Source organism: Mirounga leonina, unplaced genomic scaffold, assembly GCF_011800145.1.
Source record: "Mirounga leonina isolate KUSES-001 unplaced genomic scaffold, KU_Mleo_1.0 Mir_126, whole genome shotgun sequence".
NCBI classification, from domain to species: domain Eukaryota; kingdom Metazoa; phylum Chordata; class Mammalia; order Carnivora; family Phocidae; genus Mirounga; species Mirounga leonina.
In genome coordinates this window covers 31,891,757-31,910,090 of record NW_023270314.1, presented here as the reverse complement: position 1 = coordinate 31,910,090, position 18,334 = coordinate 31,891,757, and the positions used below count along the sequence as shown (strand labels likewise).

General features: G+C 39.0%; 1 protein-coding gene across 1 annotated transcript in view; it reads right to left on the bottom strand.

Moving 5' to 3' along the window:
* NELL2 (neural EGFL like 2) overlaps positions 1–17,955 on the bottom strand; it is a 324,025-nt gene extending 306,070 nt beyond the window's left edge. Inside the window, exons 1-2 of the mRNA XM_035002828.1 lie at positions 17,870–17,955; positions 17,302–17,430 (exon numbers count right to left, since the gene is read on the bottom strand). Coding sequence (XP_034858719.1) covers positions 17,302–17,430; positions 17,870–17,924 — 184 coding nt within the window. The 5' untranslated portion in view covers positions 17,925–17,955. The remainder of the gene's footprint in view (positions 1–17,301; positions 17,431–17,869) is intronic.
* Positions 17,956–18,334: the final 379 nt, after the last annotated feature.

The window sequence follows — 18,334 nt, the reverse complement described above, 5'->3', positions numbered from 1 at the left end:
GAAGGCAGATGCTTAATGACTGAGCCACCCAGGCGCCCTAAATAGTTATTGTTTATAATAGAAATACCTGAATTGATCTGGTCAACACACTACTGTCCCGGAAATAGTAAACAGTATCTGATTGGGTTAGTCTTCCAAACTCACCCATCCACCACCACCTACCACCATAAATCAAGAGGAGTAAAGAATTCACATTCTTGGGGCGCCTGGGTGGCTCAGCGTCTGCCTTCGGCTCAGGTCATGATCCCAGGGTCCTGGGATCGAGCCCCACATCAGACTTCCTGCTAAAGTGGGGAGTCTGCTTTTCCCTCTCCCACTCCCCCCGGTTGTGTTCCCTCTCTCACTGTGTCTCTCTCTGTCAAATAAATAAATAAAATCCTTAAAAAAAAAAAATTCACATTCTTAAGGGGCACCTGGGTGGCTCAGTCAGTTAAGTGTCCACATTTGACTCTTGATTTCAGCTCAGGTCATGATCTCAGTGTCATGAGATCTAGCTCTGCATGGGGCTCTGCACTGGGCATGGAGCCTGCTTAAGATTCTCTCTCCCTCTCGGTCTGCCCCGCCCCCCCACCAGCTAACACTCTCTCTCTTAAAAAAAAAAAAAAAATTCACATTCATAAATAAATATTAATGGAACTTCAGGAAGAATTTGGTAAGAGATTTGGTAAAGTAACTGCTATGCCTTTTCTTTCAGAATAATAGTGAAAAATCAAATGAACTAAAACTTCAGATGAGTCCAAATTTGGATTCTTTGCTAATGACTGCATGTCAATAAACAAGGTATGTACATTAAAAAAATAACCAACCCCTCTAGTACGTGGTAATATTAAAAAGAGCGATATAGATGAAGTCAAGTATTACCTTGTTTCAATCTTTTCTAGCATCCTGCTTATAACTTTGCTGTCATTTTCACTTTTTACCAGTAATTTTTTTATTTACAGCTATAGCTATCAATAAAATTAAACTATAGCTCCAAAGATAATAGTGCTTTCAAAATCAAAATGCAAAAAAGCTTAACGAGTCTATCTGGAAGAGGGAATAGTGGCTGATTAACATTTATTATAAGCCCCATTCCTCCTAGAGAGGGATGATGCACCATGTGCAAAATGGCCTATTTCAGTTTCAAATTGTTGGCAGCAATCTGCACCAGAGAGACCCAGTTCCAGAGCTAGCAGTACCCAAGTCTTTTCATGCATGATCCTGATCCTGACAGCTGAATCTGTTTTGTGGAGTCTTATACCATATCTTGTTCTACCTCAATATCTACAATTCACAGGGACAGATTTACCCCTTCCAAAACATTTGATCTTTTGTTTGGAAGTACATTCCATTCTACTTTAATTAAAAATAAGTCTCCCCGGGCGCCTGGGTGGCTTAGTCGTTAAGTGTCTGCCTTCGGCTCAGGTCACGATCCCAGGATCCTGGGATCGAGCCCTGCATCGGGCTCCCTGCTCCACGGGAGGCCTGCTTCTCCCTCTCCCCACTCCCCCTGCTTGTGTTCCCTGTCTCGCTGTGTCTCTCTCTGTTAAATAAATAAAAAATCTTAAAAAAAAATAATAAGTCTCTCTGCAGTGAGAAGTTAAAACATTTCTTTCACACATCCCATTGTCCTCTCTGATATTTATATAGATTTATCTTGAGTCCTCTCCATTTAATCCACTAAAATATAAATGTATTCACTGTCTAATGGTCATCAATATCAACGGAGCATTTGATTTACTCTCTCTTTTTTTTTGAATGGAAAGCCTTTTACCTGAAATTCTCTATTTCAATTTAATGATTGGAAATTTCCCTTCTGTGGAGTCATAAACCAACATACAAAATTGAAAAAAAAAACAAATTATATTTTCTTTATCTGCTCCTATTAAGATAGTGTGGAGAGAAAATGAATCCTCCAATATCTTCCAGTAGTACATATTTGTTGCTCTGTTATTTAATAACTTCAGAAAGTCTAAAATGAGGTAGTTCTCCATTTCTACCTCTAGTCTATATTTTCCAATGAAAGAAAAGCTTTGTTACACACAGATGGCTACAGTTTAAACATTCCCTCCAGTTTCTTCATAAGGTGGCTAAGATAGTATTTACTTAAAACCCTGAGCTTTTTTGTCTGATGCCTGTGTAATTAACATCAGTCCTAGAAAGTTTTAGAAATAAGACTGAGCCTGAAAATTTTCACAGCCTATCTGGCCTTTTCCCAACGTCACCCTCTGACTTTACTAATTTGCTGACCAAAATAACAAAAAGTAATCATCCATTAAATAGGTGGGTTCTCCCCACTCGACAGTTTCCTGCCTGGTCAATGATTCAGAGTGAATACTCATTTTTTTCCATTAGTCTCTGAAACATGTTCTAATTTGGAAGTGTGTTATCAAAGAACAATTTAAATTACACTATTTTCACTGTAAATGCAACCAATTATTAAAAATTGGACCCACAGCAGCAAAGGGATGAAAATGTTCTATGAGATGCTTTGTTGTAGAGAGGCACTTATGATAAGGATAATGAAATTTTTTAACGACTTTTTAAAAATTGACCTCCGCATAGAGTCTTAGTGTCTTCAAGGTGAGTGGCAATAAATAGGTATCCACTCTGTGTTCTTCATTTTCCCTTAACAGGGCTGACTTCTTGCAAATTCCCACACTGCAACTTCCCACTCCAACTCAAGTTCTTACGCCCAATTCATTTAAACTTCAAATAATTCTTCACTTCAACCCATAACATGTCTTACAAAAAGTATAACTTAAAACACTATCTTGTCTCTTCAGTATTATTGTTTATTATCGAAATTAGTGATGAACTTCAGGTAGAATTTGGTAAGCAATATGGTAAATGGCGACTCAGATTTGAGTTAGAAATGTTAAAAGTTCAATTAAAGTGAGTTCCACTTTCTGACCTTTGAATTTTAAGTTAAAGGAATCTGGTAGTCATTTCTGTGTCTTTTCTTTCAGAATAATAATGAAACATTGAGTGTACTAAAACCCCAGACAAGGCCAAATTTGGATTCTTCGAACTCAAATTTGGATTCAAATTTCCCTTCTTTCAGGCATTTTAAAGCATTTCTCCCCTTTATTTGGATATAATGTTTCTTCTCCTATCGTGAAAAGCCCCTCTGTTTTCATTTGAAAGGTAAAAACATAAAGCCTAGAGTCACAGTATTTCTCTAAGATGTTTGAATTAAATTATCTATTAAGTATCCTATATAAATTCACTCTGAACATCAGGGGATAGAAAGTATTAACAAAAGCAATAACACTGGGGCGCCTGGGTGGCTCAGTCGTTAAGCGTCTGCCTTCGGCTCAGGTCATGATCCCAGGGTCCTGGGATCGAGCCCCGCATCGGGCTCCCTGCTCCGCGGGAAGCCTGCTTCTCCCTCTCCCACTCCCCCTGCTTGTGTTCCCTCTCTCACTGCGTCTCTCTGTCAAATAAATAAATAAAATCTTTAAAAAAAAAAAAAAAAAGCAATAACACTAATATTTATACTTCAACAGAACTTTTGAAAATCAGCCTCTGAAGGAAGAACAAACATATGTGTGATAGTATCATAAAATAAACTGTCTCTCTGGAGTGCTCAGATGCTTTAAATGAATCTATATCTATAGTATAATTAGCAATTTGATGAAATATATGTAGTAAGGACACACCAAAGCACATCAGTGAACAACAACATGTCCTCCTCCAAAATCGACAGATTCTCAGGAAACACCCAGGTTCAGCATTCAGGTACCAAGAGCACAGAATCTCATTGGTAGCACCCCAACCATTTTTATATACCTTTTTTATTTTCTTTTTAACAACCTGTCAGTTTCCAGTGCTCAGTTACAAGTATATGTCAACACACACAACTCATAGTGAGGATGTTCAGTCACCAATTACTGCTAGAAATTTAAATAAGTTCTAAAAATATAGGTTATGTTCTGCTCTGAAATACTTAATCTATCTGGCACTTTTTCTGGGACATTTAATGGTCCATCAGTACAATGAGTTAGACTGGAAGAACACAGAATTTGACAGAGTGCTTGCCTAGGGGATTCTCCACTTAAAGAGACAAGCAAAATAGATTAAACACTAAACACCAGTGCATGGAAGAAATAAAGTGGATCACTACCATTAAGAGTGAATGTTTATAAAACAGATACACAATGCAGAGCATAGTAGTAAATGACAGGCTATCTCTCAGTACAAACTTTAATAAGAGTAGCAGAACAATCCAAGATTCTTTTTAAAAGATAACTGTTTTGAGGAGAGTGTTAAGGATTATCAGAAAAATGAAAAAGAAGATGTTCTGGACATCAGAGGTTACAATAAAAAGAATAATTAAAAGGGAAAAGAGAATAATTTAATTTCAGTTGGAACTAAAGTGACCTTAGAAAGCATTTAGTCTAATACCCACTCCCGCCCCATCGAAACATTTTCCCTGAAATAGATCATTTAATCTCTAGTTTGAATATTATTAGAACTATGTTTATTGGATGGGTGGATAGAAAAATGAATGATTTTAATGATTGAAACAGGTGATTTTAATTTTAATAATATATTTTTGACCAATATATCCAAAATATTATTTCAATATATAATCAACATAAAAATATTGATATTTTACATTCTTTTCTTATACTGTCTTAAAAACCCTGTATTTATTTTTATACTTACATTGCATCACAGTTTGTACTAGGCACATTTCAAGTGCTCAATAGCCAAACATGGCTAGTAGCTACTATATTTATAGGATAGCTCAGTTCTAGAAAATGGTTCACAAACTTGTCTGAACATCAGAATCACAGGAAACTTTTTTAAAATATAGATTCCTGGGGCACCTGGGTGACTCAGTTGTTAAGCATCTGCCTTCGGCTCAGGTCATGGGTCCAGGGTCCTGGGATCGAGCCCCGCATTGGGCTCCCTGCTCTGCGGCAAGCCCGCTTCTCCCTCTCCCACTCCCCCTGCTTGTGTTCCCTCTCTCTTTGTGTCTCTCTCTGTCAAATAAACAAATAAAATCTTTAAAAATAAATAAATAAATAAATAAAATAAAATATAGATTCCTAGGATTCACCCTCAGAGATATGGACTTACTTAGTGTAGGTAGGGCAGGGAGTCTTTTTTAACAAGGCAGTCAATAAACCATTGATCATCAAGCTTACATTTGGGAATCACTGCTCTAGAACAACACAAAATACATCTAAGTCCTCTTCTACATGACTGTCCTTCCAATATGTTAAAAAAAAAAAAATCACATCTCCACTATCTTTTATTCTCCAGGCTAAAAATTCCAAATTTTCCAACCTCTTTTCAACCATTCCTTTTCTGACATGGTTTCCAAAACTTTCAACTCCCTGGGTGCTTTCTTCTGGATATACTCCAGTTTGGTTTATCTACAGTAGTGGAGAAGTACTATAGCATAGATAATACAAATTAATCCTTATTTGCCTTTGAAATGTTTCTCAGTACTTTCAAATGAATATGAGTATCTCTGCGAAATGCTGAATTCACAATACCTCAAACTAAAACTGTAAACTCTCGTCAACAAGCATTCAGGATGTCCAGGTTCCTCTGTGTCACACTCCATCTTGTGGATCAAATTCAGAGCACTAAGTTAAGCAGAGCTACATTTTTTTCCATGCCTCTCAACGCTCGTACCTTTTCCATAACTAGAGAAGAAAGTAGTAGGTGTTTTGATTTAGAAGAGCTCTTTCGCCTCCTTTAAATAAGTTACATAAATATAAAACATAATGTCACCAAAAAATCAGATTTGTCATGAATAATTGGACTTAATTCAATGCCACAAATATTCACTTACTGATGCTTGACTGAGCACATTACATGTGCCACCATGATAGTCAGGAAGCTACATGAAGAAACAAGGCAGAGTTCCAAGCTTTAAAGAGATCACAAACTAGTTTTCTCACCATGTAAGAAAACCATGTACCAAATAAGTATACCCATGTGACAAATTTTTGTGGAGTTCTTACTGTATGCTAGACACTTGAGTTACACACCAGTGAATAAAACGTTCAAAAATCCTTGTCCTAATGGAGCTTATTTTCTAGCAAGAGAGACAGATGATAAACAATTTAAATGACATATAAGCGAATTATATAGCATATTAGATGATAAATGTTATGGAAACAAATAGATCAGAATAAGGGGTATCAACAGTACTTGTGGGGTAGAGGACTAGCTGAAATTTTACTCAGTGGTAAGAGTAGCTTCATTTAAAAATTGATATTTGAGAAAACATTTGAAGAAAAGGGGAAAACACACAGATATCTTTGGGGGGGAGGAGAATTTCAGGCAAATAGCCAGTGCAAAGGCCCTGAGGCAGAAGAGTAACTGGCCTGACTGAGGAACAGCAAGGAAGCCAGTGGAGTTAAAGCAAAGTAAGCAAGGGAGAGACAAACAGATTAGGCTGGAAAAGTAATTGGGTGGAATTGTTCATGCAGGTCTTTATAGGGCATAATAAGTACTTTATCTTTTGAGTGAAATGAAGAACCACTGAATGGTGCAAAGCAGTAACATGATATGCTTGGGTTTTAAAAGAGCACTCTGGTAACTATGTTGAGAATACACTATAGGGGAGCAAGAGTATAAGCAGGAAGACCACATAAAAGGCTATTGCAGTAATCCAGCTGAAAGATAGTGGTGGCTTGGACCAGGGAGGTAGCATCAAGGAAAAGAAAAGTGGTCAGACTTTTTATGTTAAAAAAAATGCTATACTACACTGACGTGGTTGTTTTCATACAGGATGCTAAGACAGCAGAGAGGAAGAAACAATAATTCCATCAAAGGAAGGATTTGTAGCCAAAGTGATAGCTTAGCTGAGTCCTGAATAATATGTAAAAGTTCACCACGAAAAAAAATCAGGAAGAACCAGAGAAGGAACTGGTATGGAGTTGTTGGTGGCCAGAAGAAACATAGGGCATGATCCTTTCCCTGGGGAACTTACAGTCTCAATAGGGAGACAATACAGAAAGTCACTTAAGACTAGAGTCTCAGGGGCCACTGGGATAAAAATTTGGCATAAAGCCTTTGGACTATAGAAATAAACAATATATGCCAACAAGATATTCAAGAGAAAAGGCCAAAGAAGTAGCCAGAAATGTATAGAAAGTGACCCCAACTCACAAAGGATCCACAGGACCACTCCAACCGTTCTGTCAACATTACACAGGCCACATTACACCACCACTCCAGGCTCCATGAAATCTTATCGTCCACCACCAGTTTTCACCATCAATCCCCACCAACAGATCAAACTGGTATCTTGCCAAGGAAGGCCAAGCTTACCCTAACCAGAGCCAAGTAAAGCAACTGCATCGTTTGTTTGTCAGTACTCCTAACACTTCTCCCCATGACTAAAAAACTAAGCTAAACTTTTAATATGCTTAGAAAGTAATGTGTGTTCTGTGTCTGTAGAGGAGCTCATGCTATGAATGAGCCTCTAGACGAGCTCATGCTATGAGCTCATGCTATGTTGGTTCTCTCTATGGTCCCCTCACTTCTGAACAGTGGTATAGGGCAAATTATACTCCTTCCTCTCCACATTTGCCATTTGTTCTCATCCCTCTCTACCCAAATCTGCATATTCTCTTCTATCCAGTATATCCAAAACAGCAAAAATAGAACAGAAGATGCTTCAGAGCCAGTTTCTCCCCCTCTCCACTTGACCTTTGCCTGTCCTCTGCCTCATGTGAAAGTCATCTCACTTCAGCTCACTCCCAAAATCCAGCATTTCCACCTGGAAGCCCCTACAAAAAAAAAAATCCAAGGAGCATGACTTGCTGCTAAGCTAATTCCAAAATCGAAAAAATATTTAACATATATTAAATGTTTGGTAAATGTCAGGCACAGTTTCATTCATATAATCTACACATCAGCTCTAAGAAGTAGTGCTGTTTTTATCTCAGAGATCAGTTAAGTAACAAGGTCCAGGTCACGCAACTAGTGAACAGGGTGTTCAAACTCAACATGTCCAGCTCTGGAACCCATGGGCCTAACTACTACTACATATCACTATGTACCTAGAGTTACCTCCACCACTTCTTCCCTATGTCCAGGCCAGTAGAGTGTGACCTTTCAGAGCAAACCTCCCCTTTGTAGGGAAAGACATGTGGTTGCCTGGGTTCCCCATCCCTCTCCCAGAATGAACAATGTCAGCAGAAGTGCCATCAAGAACAACTCGACGAACACTTGTCCAAGTGCCCAGTGGCTGGCAGCGGGCCAAATGGGAAAGGGAAGAGTCATGCTCCACTTTTCTTCCCACTCGCTCCCTCCCTAGCTCTTCTCAGTTACAATGGCCCATAGCTGAGTTTCAACAACTGAGTTTATGTGGTGAAACACAAGTCATCATAACAAAAATATCCACTAATAAACTGTTTGCTTGATAAAATGAGTTTGCACATACATCTACTTCTTCAATGTCAATGCTAACTGGAACCTAGCTAGCAAAAGATGAAAATTTTCACAAAGTTGATAAAAACCATGTAAGAAAAATGTTCCAATGACACACAAAGGCACTAACTTATGATGGTCTGACACGGGTAGCTAAATTTTAAAAATGAAAAATAAAAATTGTACCATTATGACAAATATCTCAAAACATAATGGTTTTGCATTAAAAGGGTAAAGAGAGAGTCCTCACATGTTTTTATAAAAACAAATACACACACACACACACAATCAACACTTGATTTTACTCTACTTGTTCCTATAATTAACCCAGAGTTAAATGATTACCTCCACTTTGTCATATATATACTAGGACATATAATTTTCATAGTTTTTAGCTTCCTCCTTTAAGATAAAGTCCCAAATTTTCTTTTTCACTATGTACAACTAAATTTCAGTTCTTGTTTTACCTCCAGTAATAATTTATGTAAACATTTCCTTCCTCCATTATACTGTGTGTCCCATCCTTAGACACAGAAGCACTGCAATAAAAAAAGTTTAATTGAACTGAAGGAAAATCAACAGGAGACATATCACACTGTAAGGCCTTAATGTCTAAAACCTAAGTTATCAGTTAGCAGATACTGAATTATAGACAGATAATAATAAGAACGGGAAAGAGGCTAGATGTCTGCAAGACTGGGGTCTGGAACCAACATGAGGACAAGGAGCCAGTAGGAGATGAAATAAAGCCAAAGAAAGGTGGAGGCTCTTGACTTTAGCTGTCACCTGGGTGTGCCTCAGCCATGACATTCAAAGTCATCCACTTGTCAGAGCCTGTCAAGATTGCTCCTGCTTCTCCCAAAGCAAACCTAGTTGACATCCCACAGAGCCCTGGCACTTTCGGTAAGAGACTTCCAGTTATGCTTGCCCCTGCCCATAATTAGGACTACCACACTCACTGGGTGCCAAACACCATGCTGAGTGCTATCCATTCTACTTTTAAAATATTCATGCTAATTTTCCCCCTTCACCTTTGCATTAACCTTTTGGGAGAGGAAAGGTATATTTTTTGAAAAATAAATACAATCAAAAAACCCAACACTTGATTTTGCTGTTTGCTCTCAGAATGATGTCATAGCTAAATGATGGAGAGAATTTCTTAAAGACTCAGCATTTAGTATGAAGACTCTGACCTTACATGTAAGAAACTATTTTAAGTCACAAATGACTAACAATTTTAACTGGCTAGATCAAGTTTCCAACAACCCTTCAAACACACTCTCGTGCATAGTTGAGAGAGGGCTCAAGAGTAAGTTTAATTCAGTTACAAAATAAATGGATCTTAATGTTTAACATATATATTAGCTTCCTATGGTGGCTGTAACATATCACTTTGATGACTGAATCAACACAAATTTATTATCTCACATTTCCAGAGGTCAGAAGTCCAAAATGAATTTCACTAGGCTAAATTCAAGGTGTTTGCAGGGCTGTGTTTCTCCAGGAGGTTCTAGGGGAAAAATCCATTTTCTTCCTTTGTTAGAGCTTCTATGGGCTGCCCACATTCCTTGGCTCATGACCACCTTCCAACTTCAAAGTCAGCAATGACCAATGACCATTCAAGTCTTTCTCACAATGCACCACACTGACACTGATGCTTCTACTTCCCTCCTCCATATTTAAGGTAACCTTATGATTCCATGGGACCTACTCAGATAATCCAGGATAATCTCCATATTTTGAAGTCAGCTCATTAGCAACCTTAATTACTTCTGCAATCTTAATCTCCCCCTTACCAAGTGACATAATATATTTACAGGTTCTGAGGATTTAGTATGTGGATGGTTGAGAGATCATTATTCAGCTTACCACAGCCTGTCTTTCATACCCAAAGATTCACATCCAGCCCACATGGAAAATACATTCACTCTATCCAAAAGTCTCAACTCAGTAGAGTATCAACTCATGGTTTAAAATCTGGTCTCAGGAAGCCTGGGTGGCTCTGTCAGTGAAGCGTCTGCCTTCGGCTCAGGTCATGATCCCAGGGTCCTGGGATCGAGCCCCGCATCGGGCTCCCTGCTTGGCAGGGAGACTGCTTGTCCTTCTCCCTCTGCCCCTCACCCCAGCTCATGCTCTCTCTCTCTTGCCTTCTGCTCTCTCCCTCTCATATAAACAAAATATTTTAAAAAATAAAACAAAATAAGATCTGGTCTAAATCTTATCAATTCAAAAGTCCCAAATGTCATCATCTAAATGAGGTACAAATGAGTCCTTGGGTATAATCCATCCTGAGGCCCAATTCCTCTCCATCTGTGAACCTGTGAAACTCAAGAAACAAGATATCTGCTCCCCAAATTTGATGGTACAATAGACATGGTATAACAATTATAGACATTCCCATTCAAAAGGAGAGAAAAAATAAGTTAAAAAAATTAGACATCAGACCCATGCAACTTTGGAGATCCATCTAGGCAAACTGCATTTGATTTCAAAGTCTGGGAATAATGTTCTGTGGTCCTTGGCTCCACCCTTTAGGATCTCAGCTCTGCCTTCTGGGCTCTCAGTTCTCCCCTCTTAGTCAACCTTATTTTTTCATGAAAGGTGGTACATGTTTGCAGCTAAGTAGATTAATCAGCCTGTTTTTTGCTTGTAGAATTGTTGGGATCCAACAACCTTCTTTCATTACATCCTCTCACTTCCCTTTTCAGGCCCAGCCCGATGTATTTTTGCTGGTATAATATTCTCAGGAACCATACAGATCTCGCATATGTGCCATGGCCATTTATTCCATTAAACAAGAGGCTACTCCACAGATATTTCCTGGATAAATCCATCTCTTTAACTGGCTCTGCTGAGATGTCTGAAGGAATCCATGAGTTACATGTTCAATTTCTTCAAAGTGCCCTCTATGTAACTGAATACTCTGACCTTACTTCTGAGGCCCTCCCAAAAGGTTTTCTAGCCACACCATTGGCTTTCCCCAGAGCAGGAATTTCTGACAATGAATCTCCTAACTTTAGCATCATTTGCAATCTGGGAGACTGAGAATTTCTCAACTATCAAGTTCTGGTTTCATTTTGCTTAATAGTTCTTCCCTCAATCTGCCTCTCTCCTCTCCTTTTTTACTGGAAGAAGCAGCAAGAAAAACCCAAGCTGCACCTTCAACACTATGTACACAAATCCCCTCAATACCTAAGTTCATGTTTTATAAGCTTTACTTTCCACAGAACTGCAGGACACAATTTAGCTAAGTTTTCTGCCACTGCATAACAAGGATCCCTTGTCTCCAGTTTGCAATAACATATTCCTGATTTCTATCGAAGCCCCCACTGGCAGTGTCTTTAATGTCTGCATTTTTACCAACAGCCTGTTCGTGACAATTTAGGTATTCTCTAAGAGATTTCGTTTTCTCTACCCTACTCTTCATTTTCTTCTGAGTCCTCACTAGTAGAACGGCCATCATCCATATCTCTAACAGTCTATTCAAGGCAATCTAGGCTTTTTCTATCATGCTTTTCAAAAGTTTTCCAGTCTCTGCCCATTTCCCAATTCCAAAGCCACTTCCATATCTTTAGGTATTTCTTACGCAGCCTCCACCATGTATCAAAATCTGTATTCGTTTCCTATTGCCACTCTAACAAATCACCACAAACTTAGGGGCTTAAGTCAACACAGTTTATTATCTCACAGTTCTGGAGGTCAGAACGGGGTTAAAATCAAGTGTCAGCAGTGCTGGACACTCTTAGGGAAAATCCATTTTCTTGCCTCTTTTCACCTTTGCAAGACTGCCCCCATGCCTTGGCTCATGGCTGACTTTTATCTTCAAATCCAGCAAAGGCAGGTCTAGTCATTCTCTCGTTGCATCACTGACACTGACTCTTCTACCTCCCTCTTCCAGATCTAAAGGACCTTTGTGCTTACATGGGGCCGGCCCATATAATCCAGAAGATATTTCTTACCTGAAGGTCAGTTGATTAGCAACCTCAATTTTATGGACAATCTTAGTTCCCCCTTGACAGGTAACATAACATAGGCTCAGGTCCCTAGGATTAGGACAAGAACATCTTTGAGGGATCATTATTCTGCCTACTACAATATATCTTTGTATAATGATAAATTTTCAATTCTCTTCTATTAAAATGGCCCACTGTGTAATCTGGTCCTTGCTCTCCTCATCTGTGTCATTTCATATCACAACCCTCTGTTTCCACTAAGTGGAGTTTCTTCCATTTTGTCAAAAGCACAATGCTCATTCCTGGCTCGGGATCTTTGCTCATGCTGTTTCTTTTGTCTCTCTGATTCTCCCCTCTTTGAATCCTCATAGCCCCTCTTCTTCAGACTACTCTTACTATCCTTCAGCGTTCAGCTCCAATGACTCTTCTTCAAAGACAGTCTCCCTGACCCTGGGGTTCCCTAGAGTATAGATTTCCCATTGCATTCTTCGTTTTTCCTCATAGCATTTATCTTAATGGTGATTAAATTATTATCTGTGTAATTGTTTAATGACTGTTTTTAAGACACTCTGAAAGTAAAGTTCTAACTTATTCCTTTGTTATATACCTAATACCTAACAGAACAGAATTGCACAGCAAAAATGTACTTGAATGAATGAACATGTCTTTTTTAGGCCTCAAAACAGTATTAATTTTATAATTGAGGGTACTGAAGTTCAGAGAAATTGAGTAACTTCACCACAGTAAAACAACTAATGAGATTCCACTGGGTCTATCTGGTTTCTAAGCACATCTCTGTCACTGTGTACTTCTATTCTATTGGGGCACCAATGACCATCGTCCCTAAGAACACAGATGTTCACTGACCATCATATTGACAAATACTCATTGCAGCCTAACCTCACTTTCCTTAATGCAGTTACCTTTACCTACTAAAGTCAATGGCCCACCACCAAACGCCCAATTTCAGTCCTATTTTTAAACACTGACATGAGTAGACTTATGGACATTTTTTCCCCTTAAAATCTTTTTTTTTTTTAAAGATTTTATTTATTTGAAAGAGAGAGAAAGAGACCATGAGTGGGGTTGGTGGGAGGGCAGAGGGAGAGATAGACTCTCAAGCAGACTCCCCACTGAGGGCAGAGTCCATTGCAGGACTCCATCTCAGGAACTATGAGATCATGACCTGAGCCGAAATCACCAGTCAGATGCTTAACCACCTGAGCCACCCAGGCACCCCTTCCTTTAAAATCTTTAAATCTTGGGGCGCCTGGGTGGCTCAATCAGTTAATCATCTGCCTTCGGCTCAGGTCATGATCCCAGAGTCCCGGAGTTCCAGATCGAGCCCCACGTTGGGCTCCCTGCTCAGCGGGGAGTCTGCTTCTCCCTCTCCCTCTGTCCCTCCCCCTGCTCCTTCTCTCTCTCTCACTCTCTCTCTCAAATAAATAAATAAATAAATAAATAAATAAATAAATAAAATCTTTAAATCTTAAAGTTCCTTAAAAATAGCAACTGAACTTATTTTCAAATTACCAACTCAGGAAAAAAATACGCTTTGATTTTATCTACTTCTCTTGTGGGGATTAATGGCATTATAAAATCTGTGAATACCTTAGAAGAAATTTTATTAAATCAACAGATGAAACTATCAACTTTGGGAATCTGGCCAGACAAATTGTTAAAACCAAAGATCTAAAAATCATGTTAACGTTGCTAGAAAGTCCCAGAACTGTGCTTCTTATGTGTTCATTCTTGGTCTCTCATGTATAGAGAAGAAAGATTATTATGAACATTGTCTTTACAAATACCTCCTAGACTTTAACCAAGGTAGGTAGGATTCTATTTATAATTGCATAATCCTTAAAATTTCAGAACTCTTTAGGAGCCTTGGTAGGTCTTTTTCATTGTCAGCATTCAGTCCTCTATTTTTTTAAAATGTAAGTGTATTTTTGTGGCTATGAGTCAGACTGCTGCTAGAAATACTTAGAAGATTTTGATGTAGATTCCAAACTGTTGCCTGGATACTTTTTCCTTTTGAAAATGATTATAATTGGCACAGATAAAAAGCCACATTTATTAAAGGATGATCTAATTTAGCATCTTCTTACTTCAATTTCCAATGCAGCTACAAATCAAATTTCAACAACAACAAAACAATTTTAGTGATACTATAGTTACTATTATGATAAAAACCAGGTATGACTTTGAAATATATTTCCATTTGCTTTCATTATACATATATAATAAAATATAATTACTAATTAATCGGTTCATATTGCACAATAATTTACAAAAATTATTTATAGTTTCAAAAAGTAATGAATGGTAAGCATCTTAAATACCACTAAAGAGAATAATGAAGTAGCCAAAAGGAGAAGCAATATTAAATGAGCAAAAATCACTGGGAAATCATATGCTGAGATTTCTTTATTTTAAAGCTAAGAAACAAAAGAAGATGGTTATAGCACTGCAGAAGAAATTTCCTGGTTCAAAATCTCTTCCATCTATATAGAACATATCTGATAGCACAAAGTAACTTATCTGATAGGTTTATATGAAATCTGAGAGCATCTCACAGGTTTTGAAATTTGTTACTATCCTACTATGACATTTTACACACTATACAAAAATATCTGCAGCACTCTGAATTCACCATAAATCAAATCCATAAAATCTCCAGAGCCTGAAAGCTTTTGTCTCTCTAGAACCCATGGAATCCCAGAGAAGCAGTAGGAGTCAGAACTGACTTTTTAAGAGGTAATGCAAAACTACCAGACAGAGCCAAAGATCCATCTGTTGTCAATTCATAACCTGAGTCTTAGAATAAGAGAAGTTATTACAGCATAATCAATAGATCAGTAATATATGCTTACTGAGAACACAGCAGGTAGCAAATATTTGCCGAGTGACTGGCTATATGAAATAATAAGGTTCATAATTTGGCAGGAAATGAAATTTTACATCTTCAAATCTCAAAAACTATATTTGTTAGGCATTCACTCTAAGTGTAGGGCTTGGTACCAACAAGGACATAAAAACAATTCATCTATGTGCCCTGATATGTAGTTACAATGGACAATTCATTTGCAATACAATGCCTACCTTGAAGAACTGGCAATTTAAATAAAGATGAATACTTAACATTCCTTTAAAAAACTTAACCAGGAAAAGATATTAGTGCCTTAGACTATTTCCTAGAAATTGTCTAACATGTCTAGCATGAGACCACAAAATGCAAACTAGAGGGTTTCTAGTTGTGACAGCTCAGATACTCTTCAGAGGAAACTAAGAAGAACCTAAGAAGAACACTAGTATAATTTAAAGGACCTTTGGAAATTTTAAGGGCACTTCAACACCATTTGTTTATTAGGAGCTTTAGCTTCTGTAAAGCTTTCCAGTTACTCAAATTAGCAGACCTGAGATAACTTTGCTTCCAGTTCACAGGGATTGAAAATCAGAGATTTTAAAAAAGAAGAAGAAAGAAAGAAAAAACAGAAGCTTAACCCTAATGACACTTCTATTCTACTTTGTGAATTTTGCTGACACTCTGGTCTTATTTCCTTTATTAAATTTAGTCATTGTTTTTAAGGGATTCAAAATCTAAGCTGCATCCCCAACCCTTCCCAAAAAAGACCTGTAGGTAAATAAAATATTATCACAAATATTTGTTACAATAAAAACATTTAGTGGGCTCACCATAATTAAAACAGAAAATTACATTTTAATTTTTTAGAAGAGTAAACTTGTTTTAAATAAATACAACACATGTCAATTTCCTCCTTTTCTTATTGTAAGCTTTAGTGTTACTGTCCATGGTGACACATACTGGTTATATCAGGCAACAACACCACTACAGAGACATTAGAGTTTTATTTTATGTCTGTATCTTGGTGGCAGATTTGCTTAAGTGGTTTTATTTTGCATATCCAACTCTTCAGTAATTATGAGTTGCACTTCTCTTGAACCCATGGGACCAAAATCACAAAAGAAAAATCTGGATGGCTGGGGAGATGCTTCAGTCAGTCCATTAGATATGTTAAACCAAACTTCATTTCTCTTTTGCTTTCATCTATACTTCACCATATGTGAAATGAATCTTTCTGTATGTATTTAGCCACCTTTTAGAATCTCATGTTCCATCTTTCCACAAACCAAACAATATTCAAAAGCTTTGGTAAATCAAGGTGATGGCTTGATGCATTGGAATTTGTTTCTGACTACACATTTAAATATAAATTAAAATGTAGACATTTATGCATGGCCAACACCCACTGATTTAAAAAAAAAAAGTTCTATAATATTAAGTATACGATTAATGGTGATACAAGATATACCTTTGAATTAAAATTCATTTGAAAGATTTCAAAATAATATTTAAGAGAATATTATTCTCTTTCTCTTGACATTGATGGAGTAGAATCATGATCTTTCAATGAGGAGTCGTTTCAAATATAGTACGTTTGTGATATACAGTAGATAAAACTATTGAGAGGTATTCATTTTTCCAGAAAGCTACTCCACATAAAGAAATTCCTCCCAACCAGGCACCATTGTACCTGAAACTTTCAGAGAGCCGTGTCTTAACTAAGATTAAGCTATCCTATTTTCTACCTAAATCAATTTCACCCAAATGAGGCGTTTGTGCTATAATTCATTGTTCCCCAGACTCTAAAATCAACCATCTGCCATCGGAGTTTCTGTACAGTAATTAAGGAACTATCCATTAGAACTGGCAAGAGTACAAAGTAAGGAGGAGGCGGAGGGAGGGGAGAAAAACCAAACCACTTAAAAAGAGATGGAAGGGTGGAAGGGGTGTGTGTGTGTGTGTCACGTTAACCCCTCCACGTCTCAGCTCCAGATACTGCCATCCATGAGGCAATACAGAAGTTAGGAGGAGCTGTGAGGCCAACTCCTCCGGGGTTACCCGAACTGAAACCGCACTGGGGACTCGGCACGCACTCCATACCTTGAAAGAGAAAGGCTTTCGTCCCATTATGCAGCCCGGGGACCTGACGCACTCCAGTCGTGGACTCCCCAAGTTCTAACTCTGTTAAGACGTCAATCTGTAGGGAGGGGTCCACACCAAGCCCCCAAACTGGTGGGGAGGGTGGGGGAGAAAGAAAAAGCTCCATCAAAATGCAAGTCTCTTCCTCCAGGGCAGCAAAAAACTGCGTTTTGGAGACAGTATTGGGAACTGACAAGAGAGGCGACTCCCTCCACCGCGCAGAGCCTTACCTGAGATCAGCAGCCAAGCTTTAAATAGCGGAGCACCCAGTCCCATTTCCCTGACCTACTTTAAACCCCTCTCAGTGCAAAGTTCCCCCTCGGCCCTTAGACCCTGGACTAGGGGTGTGACCGGCCCTGTCATCACCAAGGCAAGCTTCAGAAAAATCCAAATCCAAACCCGCCCGCGACTCCAAGCTTCCCACTCCAGACCTACTTCGGGTGGAGGAAAAGCAAGGCGTCCCCAGTCAGTCCGGCTGCCCCGAGGCGAGGGCCATCCGTTCCCCCCGCCCCAGCTCTGGGCCACTCACCTGCTCCGAGACCGAAGATCAAACAGACTGTTCTCAGTAAGACCCGAGACTCCATGGTGTGGATCTGCTCAGTCCATCGTCTCCCTCTTTAAAAATAAAAATCGAAGAGGTTCTCGGAATCAAGCGGCAAAATAGCGTTTGTGCCTTCTGCCGCTGCCTCGCATTTACTGATTAGTGGGATTAATACGATTTGGTTTCCTAAGAAAAAAATGGGAAGACCCCCCAGGCACGTGAAGAACTTAAACCCTCCAATGCGCACATCATTGCCACACGCAGAGCCGAGGCGGCAGCGCGGGCAGAGCCCGGGGGCCCAGAGGGAGGGGTCGGGCACGCTCGGGGGCTGCTCCGCCGGGGAATTAGCTCCGGAGCTGAATAAAAGCAGCCGAAGGCACGCACACCCAGAGGAAGGGAGGCGGCCCCAAGAAAGCCGGGGGTGGGGCGGCCCCGCACCCGCCCGTCTTCCCC